The sequence below is a fragment of the Pongo abelii genome, chromosome 9 (genome assembly GCF_028885655.2).
Source record: "Pongo abelii isolate AG06213 chromosome 9, NHGRI_mPonAbe1-v2.0_pri, whole genome shotgun sequence".
Taxonomy (NCBI): Eukaryota; Metazoa; Chordata; class Mammalia; order Primates; family Hominidae; genus Pongo; species Pongo abelii.
The window spans coordinates 78058879-78072320 of record NC_071994.2 but is presented as its reverse complement, the minus strand read 5'-3'; the positions used below and the strand labels follow the sequence as shown (position 1 = coordinate 78072320).

General features: G+C 36.2%; 1 protein-coding gene across 2 annotated transcripts in view; it reads right to left on the bottom strand.

Moving 5' to 3' along the window:
- UVRAG (UV radiation resistance associated) overlaps positions 1–13442 on the bottom strand; it is a 327393-nt gene that overhangs the window by 123267 nt on the left and 190684 nt on the right. For both annotated transcript variants that reach the window (XM_002822260.4, XM_054524839.2), the window contains exons 10-12: positions 11749–11836; positions 10493–10553; positions 2398–2563 (exon numbers count right to left, since the gene is read on the bottom strand). In XM_002822260.4, coding sequence (XP_002822306.1) covers positions 2398–2563; positions 10493–10553; positions 11749–11836 — 315 coding nt within the window. The remainder of the gene's footprint in view (positions 1–2397; positions 2564–10492; positions 10554–11748; positions 11837–13442) is intronic.

Sequence of the window (13442 nt, the reverse complement as noted above, 5' to 3'; positions counted from 1 at the left end):
CCACAAGCATCAAGGCCATCAAGGAAAACATGACCTCCCCAAATTAACTAAATAAGGCATCAGGGACCAATTCTGAAGAAACAGAGATATGTGATCTTTCGGACAGAGAATTCAAAATAGCCATTTTGTGGAAACACAAAGAAATTCAAGATAATACAGAGAAGGAATTCAGACTTCTATCAGATAAATTTAACAAAGAGATTGAAATAATTAAAAAGAATCAAGTGGATATTCTAGAGGTGAAAAATGCAACTGAAATACTGAAGAATACATCAAAGTCTCTTAACAGCAGAACTGATCAAGGAGAAGATAGAATTAGTGGTCTTGAAGACAGGCTATTTGAAAATGCTCAGTCAGAGGAGACAAAAGAAAAAAGAATAAAAAAGAATGAAGCATGCCTACAGAACTAGAAAACAGCCTCAAAGGGCAAACCTAAGAGTTACTGGCCTTAAAGAGGAGGTCGAGAAAGAGATAGGAGTAGAAAGGAATAATAACAGAGAACTTCCCAAACCTAGGAAAAAATATCAATATTCAAGTACAAGAAGGTTACAGAACACCACACAGATTTTACTCAAAGAAAACTACCTCAAGGCATTTAGCAATCAAATTCCCAAAGGTCAAGTATAAAGAGAAGATCCTAAAAGCAGCAGGAGAAAAGAAACAAGGATAAATATAAATAAAGCAATGGCAAAGAATGCTATAAAATCACACAATGGCCTGTAATCCCAGTACTCTGGGAGGCCAAGGCGGGTGGATCATGAGGTCAGGAGATTGAGACCATCCTGGCCAACATGGTGAAACCTCTTCTCTACTAAAAATACAAAAATTAGCTGGGCGTGCAGCTACTCAGGAGGCTGAGGCAGAAGAATTGTTGAACCCAGGAGGTGGAGGTTGCAGTGAGCCAAGATTGCGCCACTGCACTCCAGCCTGGCAACAGAGCAAGACTCCATCTCAAACAAACAAACAACAACAACAACAACAGCAACAAAAAACACAATGGAACCAAATAATTGGATTACATTAGCAATCAAATGATTTTTCACAATAAAGCTCTATCATTTAATTTTTTTTTAAGAAAGAAACAAGTAACATACAATAGAGCTCCAATTCGTCTGGCAGCAGACTTTACAGTGGAAGACTCACAGGACAGGAGAGAGTGGTATTACATATTTAAAGTGCTGAAGGCAAAAAAAAGAAAAGTACAATACGCATATTTGATTTATTAGTCTGATATAAATTAGTACCTTTACCATTTTCCAGACAATGCTAAGATCTCAGAGCACTTTAACCCCACTCAACCCTTTTTACTTTTTGTGTTAGAACCATGCATTATAATCCTACATATATTATTATGTATATGCATGTTATATTTAAGAAGACATTAGTATTTATTTATAGTCAAAATGAATTTAGAAATACATCTTTATCCTTTCTCTTATTCTTTGTTCTGTACTGTATTTCCATGTTTGTTTGAAATTATTTTTATTCTTCCTTTAATATTTCCTTTACTGTAGGTCTGCTGCAATACATTTTCTCAGTTTTGATAGTCTGAAATATCTTTATTTTACCTGTACTTTTGAATAATATTTTCACTGGGTATAGAATTCTAAGTGGTCAGTTGTGTTTTTTCAGTATTTTAAAATGTCACTGCATCACCATCTTGCTTCCATTGTTCCACTGAGAAATCAGCTTTCAGTCTTACTATCAATCTTTTCATGCTATCATGTCTTTCTCTCTCGTTGCTTTTAGTATTTTCACTTTATCTTTGATATTCAGCTGTTTAATTTCCCCAGGTATGTTTTCTTTATTGTCATTCTGTTTTGTTAGTGCTTCTTGAATTTGTAATTTCATGTCTTTTGTTAAATTTGAAAATTCTTAGTCATTATCTCTTAAAATTTTGTGTTTACCCCACAATCTTTCCAGCCTCTCTGTGCCAGAAATTACACGTATATTAGACACTTGCATTTTCTACTGACCTATCTTCCAATTCACTAATCCACTTTTCAGCTATGTTCAATCCGCCATTATATCTTTTCCTAGTTAGATCTCTGACAAATCTTTTAACATTTTACTTGTTGAGTGGCAGGCAAGAGGTACTAGGTGAATATTTGTAGATCATATGACACTTACCCTCACAAAAGTAAGAAGAAAGTAAATGAAACTTAAGTAAATTTTTGCCACCATTAGCAATTATTGGAAGCCCAGGGGTTGAGTCATTAAAATTTATATGAATAACTAGTTTCATATAATAACTACATTTGATTTAAATGAAATGGAGCACTCTACAAAGGTTATATAAATTTGTCATAATTTAGGTTACATTTTATGTATTTTATTATACCCCACATCTTATACTGGCTTGATGTTAAAATCATTTTTTAAAAAAAAGACACTTACTCTCTCTCCTTTTCCGTCAGTTTGTCATTGATATTGTCTTTGATTGTTGATCTAGACCCCTTATGAATTATAGGATATCTGAGGGGCACTTGTAGGAAAAAGGAAATCATGGAGACCAGATGTGCAGTATAACCAAGAGCAACAGCAATGCTTCCATCATCTTTTGCTGTAAATTCAAAAGCAGAGGAAAAGAAAATAACTATTTACCTTATAAATAACCATAAGATAATAAATCATTTTCAAAGACTATTTTATAAAAATATGTGGTACATAAAATATTAATCACTTATCTAAATTATATAAATTTTATGCAAATGTAAACACATTAACAAGACTTGAAACTTCATCTACTAACTGCATTTTAAACTATTTCCCAATAATTAATGTGACGAGATTAACATTTGACATATACCTTAAAGCAAGAACTCTTACTATGTCCAAATAACCATTGCTTTCTTTCCCAGTATTTTTACAGGATGAATTAATACTTGAGTCTATTACATGATACGAAAATTAGCTTCAGAGGTTTAAACATAACACACTATACAGTGGTTATACATTTTATTCATTAACAATTTCCTAGGCAATATAGTTGTACTATTTTACAACATTATTAATTCTAAAGGGAAATGAAATAGTATAATCATTCTTATGGGGTATGTTCTTGATATTGAAAAAGACAGAGTTACATAATAAGTCTATGAAGTTTAATATGAGTTAACGGGGAAAATGTTTTAAACAGCAAAAGCAAAAGGTGAAAAACCACACTGTTCATATACCACCCTATTTATGTAATACAGGTGGAAGCAACTACTAGGAAAAAATGCAGGTATCTTATAATCAGACATAAGCATCTAGCTTTCAAAAAGCCACAGACAATTACATTTTCTAAACTTATCCAGATTTCTGCCACTATCTATCAAGTGATAAATGATGATTCAGGGGCTAAGAACAGGGAGTAATACAACAGAAAGTTTTAAACTTCCCCCAAGAGGAAGGAAACAGGATCTTCTCAGTATACAGTATTCCTAAATGCTTTTAAAAGTGCACAAGTGCATGTGTGTGCACGCATACACTAAAACATTTAACACATAATCTGGAATATCCCATCTGGCTAGAGAAGAAGGGCTGAAATGATCACAATGACCATGGCTTGACTATTCCCTGACTTCTAAGGGTGGCTTTAGCCTCAATTACTAATAAAAATTTTCGCATTCTTCTTTCTGTTTCTACTTAATTATCTAAGCACTACCTTCTTATGGTAGAAGTGCCACTATAGAGATCCATTCCTCAGTGAATTCTCTGCCCTTAACTACCATAGCAGACTATTTGTTTTTCTTTGGTAGTCTTATAAAAATGGGTAACTATTTATATATATTTTTTATATATATACTTTTTTCTGTCCAGAACTGTCTATAGTACTTTATATATGACAGTCATTCATTCACTAACAATGTTAAACACCTTTTAAATGCTATTGCATTCCTTTTACAGATAAAGAAACTAAGGCTCAGAGATTAAGGAATCTTTCCAAAGTAATAGAGCTAGTGAACAGGTTGACTTGACACCTCATCTTCCACCATTAATCAGTCTACTGTACTGTCTCATAACTTTATTGTTAAACATTAATATAACAATTATTTTTTAAAAAAAGATGGGGCCTAACTATGTTGCCCAGGCTGACCTCAAACTCCTGGGCTCAAGCAATCCTCATGCCTCAGCCTCCCAAGTAACTGGGACTACAGGTGTGTGCCACTGTGCCCAGCATATAACAATTTTTTAACTTGGGAGCCTCGAATGTACCAAGTATATGACACACGTGTACCATCTTAGTTTCCTCACAGTTTTCTAGTAAGAGCAAAGAGCACATAAAAAGTCTGAGAGTCCTCGATGACTTGCATAGTACTCAACAGAAAATGGGCTTCTCAAGGAATGTCTGTTCTCTAAAACAAACTTACGGAAAAAAATCAAACAGCAGTAATTTTCAACCAACTACTGAGTTATGCTCTAACTAACTAGAATCCTAATTATTTTTAGAGACGGTGTCCTCTTGCCCCAGTCCCACCCAAGTACCTTGAATACTACTACAACACCTTCCTTCTGCTGAAACCCGTACATCAGACTACCTTAGGGAATAAAAGTACTTTACATTATAAATTTGTTTCATTATGAATTCATTATCAAACAATAATAGAACTAAGAGAAACTTTCGCAATCACTGATTCCGATGCTACCAACTTGGAGAAGAGAGAAATGAGACCCAGGTGGTATAAATGGCTTGGTCAAAGCCACATAGGTAGAAACTATGAGTGATGAAATAACTGAGAGAATTGTGTCCACAATCCTCCAGAATACCTATACAGGTGTGGAGTCACAGCTGTAACTGTGAGTTTCTTCACAGGTGACTGAATTCTGCCTCGTGCTTTCCATAAAGATTAGGTCTTCTCAAATTTAAAATATTCCTGTCAGTAAAAGGACTTGATCTTCAATAACCACCTTTTGAAGGGAGAGGGGAAGAGGAAGAAGAGGAGGACTTAAAGACAGATAATACTATGCTAAGTTGCAACTTCCCTCTATGTGCTTTATACAAAGCTTTTCCTTTCCTATATGACCTGACAGAAGAGGATTTGAAAACTTCCAGAAAGCAGTAGGCCTCTTAAATTAGCCTTTCAAGCAAGTCAAATGCAAACAATGATTGTTTCAAAAATATCTATCTAATGCTAAACATTCAAGCTTCTACGTTTTCCCCATATTATGAAAGGAGGACTGCTAAAGAATTATATTTGTGTATTTTGAGACTACATCCACATCTCTATTAAAAGAACAAGTTGGTTTTCTAACATCACCCCCCACCAATGAACAAAACAACTTTGTTTACATTTAAAGATAAAAAGGCATCTCTAAGAGAAGTCTACACACAGAAATAAAACAAAAAGAAATAGCACACACTGAAAATTGAATAATATTGGAAATCAGCTTTGATTCAGGTTATTCACACTCACCATTCTTGCCACAAGTCTTCCCACTCCACCTATTAAAAATTCTAGGTTTCCCATTCCAGGCCATAGTGCTCCATCACAGCCTTAGTGTTAAACATTGTGGTGTTAGATTTCCAATATTGAAGCTTTATATTAAAAAGCATTTTAAAAGGACCACGGGTGAAGCATTACAGGGCCCAAGGGTATTCCAATACCCTCAAAAGGAAAACCACCTCCTGGTAGGGAAGTCACTTTCATCACCCCAAGACCACTGAATCTCCAGTGGGAAAATGTGAGCTCATGTGGTTAATTATGGCTATTGCAAGCCATGCAACCTCAGATGTCACATTCTATTGCCAATCACTTTAGCTAAAAAACCAAAAGGTTTAAGGTTTCCAGCATTGCAAGATCTGAAAGATTTTTTTACCTGCCACAGCCAAAACCCAGCTCTCTAGGGTGTGCTTTTCCAGTAAGCATTAATGACGTCCCTAACACCTAAGGCAGAGCAGAGGTTTGTGTACCTTATGCTGTTCTGGGGGTTAGAAAGGTCACAGACGATAGTTTTATTAGTGAGAAGTTGGAGCAGGAGTGGAGGGTCCAGGGAGAAACACGAATGAACCTTAAGACTCAGGTGTGTGAAAAAGATGCTAATTCCAACAAAGTTTTAAGGGGCTTGAAAATAAAATAAAAACCCACAGTTTCCTCATAATAAATATTCCTGGTTTATTTTTAAAATGTAGGTAACCACTCAAGGCTGTAGCTTTTGTATAATTTTTATGACAACAAATTCCACAAACACGCAATGGCCATAACATTATAAATTCATTCAAATGTTCCTTTGATTTATATGTTGGACAAACTATTAATATTCAAACGCATCCAAGTACAATAAGTGATCTAAAAGCTCTTACCATCCTGCCTTCCCAATCACTGAGGCAGCTGATTTGTTAAGGAACCAAGCACCCACTGATCCAGACAGGACAAAATATTTAAGACTCTAATCACTGCCACAGCATCTATGGAATCATTCCATGTTCTCAATGAGACATTGTTTGACATATGGACTCTCCTTTCCAAGAAATCATGCCTGCATAAAGGGATACAGACACAGAAGGAAATCTGGGTCTCATTACCACAAAAGGCTCTCGTGTTATGGATTACTTACACACACACACAAACACACACACACACACACACTTTTTTTTTTTAAGCTAAATGTCTCAGTCAGTGGAACTCAGATGAACACCCTTCACTGGACAATTTTCTCCCATTGTGTCCAGGTCTCCTTGGCATACTCCAACAGTAACTTACCCACTTAGAAAAGCATAATAATGTTGGAGCACTACGGTGGAGTTTCCCAAACAGTATCACCCCATGCAGTGTAAAGTCTATCCCAGCAAAGCCTCATGAATATCACAGAATAACCAGCTTGGAGTTCCTTCACTAGAGTCTCTCCCAGAAAGCAGCTGCTATAGAATACTAAAAAGTTGTCACAGGTTTAAAGAGGTTATTATTCAAAGCGAGGAAGAAAACTGCATTGTGGCAAGAATTATACGAATCTTAGAATCAGGCAGACCAGGAATAACCTTAGGTTTATCACTGGTTAATATGACTCCTCGAAAAAATTAACTAATCTCTCTGAGCTTCAATTTTTTCTTTTTTTTTTTTCTTTTTTAAATTTAGGGTAATTCCTTTCCTTACAGATGGAATTAATTCTCACAGTTGTGAGAATTAGGGTAAATGTGAGAACATCATGATGTTCCATGTTATCATATTTCTTTCCCTTTCTTATTTTCTATTTTGAAATGGGTTCTCACTCTGTCACCTAGACTGGAGTGCAGTGGCAAAATCATAGCTCACTACAGCCTCAAACTCCTGGTCGCAAGCAATCCTCCCACCTCAGTCTCCCAAAGTGCTAGGATTACAGGCATGAGCCACCATGCCCAGCGTATGTTACTATATTTCTACTCACCCAGCCTAAAATGTCTTCTTACTCTTTTTTCTACTGGAAAATATCATTTTAAGATATTGAAATCATCTTCTCTATAAAAGTTTTCCTGATCCCCTCCTGATAGAAGTGATTATTCTCACTTTTTTGAGTACCATGTACCTGCTATAAACTTCTAAGTGCCTGACACAGAGTATGAATTCAATAAATACTTATTGACTATCTTGATTACAAATCTGATATCCTCAACTGGACTATAATCTCACTGAGGCAGGATCAATGTCTTAACCATCTCTTACACCCTCAACACCTGGCACCGTGGATGACATACACAGAACACTCAATACATTTAGTAAATGGAAGTGCCTTGCAGGATACTAACATAAGATTTTGTTTGTTTGTTTTTGTTTTTAGACAGAGTCTCACTCTGTCGCTCAGGCTGGAGTGCAGTGGTGCAATCTTAGATCATTGCAACCTTTGCCTCTGGGTTCAAGTGATTCTCGTGCCTCAGCCTCCCAAGTAGCTGAGATTACAGGTGTGTGCCATCACATCCAGCTGATTTTTTGTATTTTTAGTAGAAACAGTGTTTCACCATATTGGTCAGGCTGGTCTCAAACTCTTGACCTCAAATGATCTGCGCACTTCAGCCTCCCAAAGTGCTGGAATTACAGGCGTGAGCCACCGCACCCGGCCAACGTAAGATTTTTAAAGTCCAATATTACTGCATGTGCTTCTTAAAATTTCTGATTCCTAAGGATCATGGGGAATGAATACGACCTTAGAGTAAAATTAAACATTTATTTCATTTTATCTCACATTTTGTTTTTCAACAACTGCACTAAAAAGCTACACTAATTTATTAAAGGGTAGGAAGACTGTATTCAGCTTGTTGGGCATTGTAAGTGTAGATAACTATAAAAGCTATGAAAAACTAGGAGACAAGGAATTTCAAAGAAAACAAAATAGAATCAAGACACATCTCAGAGTAATCAGACCACCACTCCTGATATTCCTGCTTCCCTGACTGCCCCCTTCAAATCATTCTGTATTTAGCAGCCAGAGTGACTTTTAAAAGCCTAACTCAGCTCATGCCATCCTGCTTCTTGAAGTCCCTCAGGCATTTCCTACTTCCTCGAGAATAAAATATCAACTCCTTATAGTGACCTCAAGGCCCTGGCTGCCCTCTCCTACCTCTTCTAGCTCTTCCCTCGCTCACTATGCTCCAGCTACACACGTATGGTCTTTACTGTCCTTCCTTCCTCTCTCTTTTGCAACTAATTCCAATTACATTTATTGAGTACTTCCTATATGAAAAGCTTTTTCAAATGTGATTTCATTCAATCATCACAAGAAATTACAGATATAGATATCTTATTTTATAAGAAATTAAGCTGAAAGATTACATGATTTACCCAAAATACAAGTCTTTTCTCACATTCCCCCAACCCTGAGTTTTTGAGAGATGCCAAGCCCATTCCTCCTTCATCATCGCCTTTGTACTTGGTGACCTTTCTCCTAGAAATGCTCTTTCCCCAGCTGTAGCATAGTTGGCTCCTTTTAGCCTTCAATTTTATACTTCTCCTTAGAGAGGTCTTCTCTGACTGCTTTATCTAAAGCAGTTTCTTCCATTCTCTGGGATAGCATATTCCTTTATTAAATACTTGCTAGTTACTTATTTTCTTGTTTATTGGCTGTCTCCCCCAATAAGCTCCAAGGAAGGAGAGAACATGTTTACCTTCTGCATCATGTGCCTGGCATTTAGGTGTTCAATGAACATTTTTTTCAATGAATAATGTTCTGTATCCCAGGAAACTGGTATGGGACAAGAGTACTCAATATGTTTACTAAATGAATAAATGAGGAAAATGATGCGCCATGGGCTTCAAGATACCACAACTTTGCCTAAAATTAACATCAAAACACATTTTTATGAGTGTCTTACTGATATCTGAGGGAGCACTATGAAATGGAAACAAGACAAATCCCAGCTATATTATTACCTAGTTTTGTGGCCTCAATCAAGTCACTGAATACCATTTTCCTTACAGGATCCCTTTGTTTGTTTTTGTGAGTATTAAAGATTAGGCAAAATCTTATGCATTTATAGCTACTGGTATACCTCACTTATTTTTCACAACAATCATATAAGACAGGTAGGGCATAAATTAATAGTTCATTCAATCAATTAGGAAATCAACTCAAAGGTTACATGACTTGTTCCAAATTACATGGTTTATAGAGGGGCAATCAGGACTTGAACATAGGTTTTCCAATTCCTGGTTTATCACTCTCCTTTTATCACATCCAAAGTACTTACAGGTAAGGGCCCAAAAGGGTAACAAAACACTCTTAGATGTTAAATGATCACCAATAACAACAGCTTCTTTATAGGAAAATGAAAGTCCTGATCAAAACTAGCAATGCTCTCTTCTTTAGTAACTTCTCAAGTAGATAAAATGCTGGCTTTGGGAATAATCTATAAAGATACTTAGTAGACCTCAAAGCATTGTTTAGGCTAAGGGAAAAGAACCCACTTTGCCAACAATAAAAATAATCACTGATATGCCAAAGAAAATAAATTCTTTGGAATATTTGCAAAGTGAGCAGGAAAAACAAAAGATTTTAAAATATAGAAATTACTAAGGATCACATTCTATAATACCTTTAATGTAATTTATTTATTTATTTTTAGTTAAAAGATAACAGAAATGATAGTATAACAAATTAAGCCTGTGGTAATGGAAACTTCACAAAATTAAATTTTCAAGTACTTTTCAGGTCAGCAGTAATATGACTTTCTAAATAATAACAGAACAGATTTTGTTTGCTGTTCCTCTGCTCCCAACCACACACAAATTTTTCATAAAAATCAAACCAAAAGGAAGGGCGATTATTTGTATTCTTAAGAACCTGACTGTCTAATTTGCTTAAAGCCCATTTAAAAACTATTTTCTTTTAAATTTCTAATATAAGATTCAGTAATTATTTTTCTATGATCAGACCTAACATTCTATCTCCCATCAAGGAGTCTGACATACATACTTGCAATTGGGAAAGGACAGAAGATCCAAAAATTCTTTTGGATAAAGTGCTAGGCAACCAGCATTTCAAGATATTCTATTTCCATATATTAATATATAACAAATCTTCGAAATAAAAAATAAAATACCTTGGAAGTCCTCAGAATTAGGCAACTTGACACCGCATACAAAGTAATCCTTATGTTCATTCTGTGAATTTAATTAAAGAATAAAATTAATAAATAAAGCAAACAAACTCTAAGTTAAATCTCAAAGAAATTAGCAGGTTGGTGCTGACTCAAAACACTGTTCTAAACTCCAAGTATTATCATAATTGTTGAAGCTGGATGATGTATACATGGTGATTCATTCTACTCTCTCCCTACATTTACATATACTTGAAATTTTCTATAATAACATTTAAGACATCATGTCCAAGGAAAAAGCCATGTAAAATTATCATCATAAAAATATCCTTGTTTCATTCACATATATAAATGGTTTAATAAGATTCTATAAGCAAACTCAAATCCTATTAGCTTTCTTCTCTGAAAATTAGTCTTTTAAACAACTTTTCATTAAAAAGAAAACTATCAAATTTAGCAGATTTAGTTCTCTGAAAAATAATCCTAATCAATTTTATTAAAGTTTTCCTTTTTTCATTCATTCTAAGAAACTAGGCTCAAAAACGTAACAGCCTGACAGTTACCCCAGGAATATCTTAAGTAACACTAATAAATGAAAATTATCAATCATATTTTTAAAGCAGTGCACATATATTTGCATGTATATGTCAGAAATGGTGATAATGGGCAGGGTGCAGTGGCTCACACCTGATATGCAAGCACTTTGGGAGGCTGAGGCGGGTGGATCACGAGGTCAGGAGATCGAGACCATCCTGGCTAACATGGTGAAACCCTGTCTCTACTAAAAATACAAAAAATTAGCCGGGCGTCGTGGTGGCGGGCACCTGTAGTCCCAGCTACTCGGGAGGCTGAGGCAGGAGAATGGCGTGAATCCGGGAGGCAGAGCTTTCAGTGAGCCAAGATCACATCACTGCACTCCAGCCTGGGTGACAGAGCGAAACTCCGTTTCAAAAAAAAAAAAAAAGAAGTGGTGATAATGGATAATGTGGTTAAGTAAAAAGATCCTAAAGAAACCAAAAATAATTTGGCAGTCTTTCAGATAATGAGTGCATCCCACCACCAAAGTGATGTAAATGAAATAGTAGAACCTAAGGCCAAACAAGTCTAAATCTATGTTTTAAATAGATACTAGCTCCTGAATGAATCATGACAGAGCATATGATTAAGCCTAAAGCAATAAGTTTTTTCATTGAGAGGAAATTTCATACGGAAATCATCTTTTCAGAAAGAAAAATATTTTCAGAAAATTTGAAACTTACCAAATCAATAGGGTAAATGTAGGAAAGCTCAGAGAGTAATTGCCTGCAACGAATTGTCAACTGAGCATTAGTCTTCAAAAAGAGTTCTCTAATGAGGAAAGAAAAAATACATTTATTAAAAAATACATGCTTGCATGCTTTGTAACATTTATTTCCATACAATTAATGCAAAGAAAGATTATACCGTCTGTAATAGGCCACAGAAACTCAGAAGTAGAAGCATAAATAATAGCTACCGTAAGTCTTGACCTATCTCCAAATAGTATCAATGAAGCTAACTATATACTGAGTGCTACTGTGTGTGATTAGTACCATGCTAAGAAATGTAAACGGGGCTGGGAGTGGTGGCTCACTCCCATAATCCCAGCACTTTGGGAGGCCCAGGAGTTCAAGACCAGCCTGGGCAATATAGGGAGACCCCGTCTCTACAAAAATAAAAAAATTAGCCTGGCTTGGTGGCATATATCTGTGGTTCCAGCTACTTGGGAGGCTGATGTAGAAGGACTGCTGGGGTCTGGGAGGTTGAAGCTGCAGTGAGCCCTGATCATGCCACTGCACTCCAGCCTGGGCACCAGAGCAAGACCCTGTCTTTGAAAAAAAGAAATGTGAAGGGTACAAATAATCATTCACTAGGCATCTACAAATGGCCTTATTTAGTTATTCTAACAACTCTAGTAGGTTGATATTGTTATATCTATTTATAAACAAGGAAACAATATTTAGAGAGTCTGAGTAATCTGACCAAGATTTCACAGTCAATTTAATGAGGCCAATTTGATTTCAAGAAAGATCTGGATGGTATTTCCTCAAAAAGTATTCTATATTTCACTCACAATTACGTATTATAATTACCTCAAAAACCAACATGTTGGACTGTAAGAAAAAAAGTAAAAACAACAAATAAAAAGCTATAGTATGAAATTATCCCTTCTCTCTTTTTTTTTTTTTTGAGACGGGGTCTCACTTTAACACTCAGGCTGGAGTACAGTGGCACGATCTTGGCTCATTGCAGCCTCGACCTTCCCAGGCTCAGGTGATCCTCCCACCTCAGCTTCCTGAGAAGCTGAGACTACAGGTATGCTCAACCATGCCTAGCTAATTTTTGTATTTTTTGTAGAGACAGTGTTTCACCATGTTGCCCAGGCTGGTCTCAAACTTGTAGGCTCAAGCTATCTGCCTGTCTCAGCCTCCCGAAGTGCTGGGATCACAGGCATGAGACACCATGCCTGGCACCAGCTCTTTTCTTGCACGACTTAAGAAACATGATCAATAGATAAAATACCTGTAAAGTAAGTTGCCTGATCAACTGTGTCAAGAATTTAAGACAAAAGGAATTTAGGAGAAACTGTAGGTCAAAGTATAACATGACATATGTATGGTCTTTGCCCCCAGTTCTTATTACAGAGCACCTAAAAACCTTGGAATTTCCTGAGCGATAAGAGTGTCTTTTGCTATTCATTATGAGCCCCTTTTGATCACACCACAGTTTATGCTAATTAGATGACTTAAGGCAGGGGCTCCTAGACAGCCTCAGGATGGAACTGGTCACTAGAAAGACCAAGAGATTAGAAGGTTGGACTTTCTTCCCCACCCACCAAACTCTGAGAAGAGGGCTGGAGATTGAGACCTATACAAACTCTTGCACAACAAGATTTAATGAGCTTCCAGACTGACGGTGTCTGGAGATTGATGTG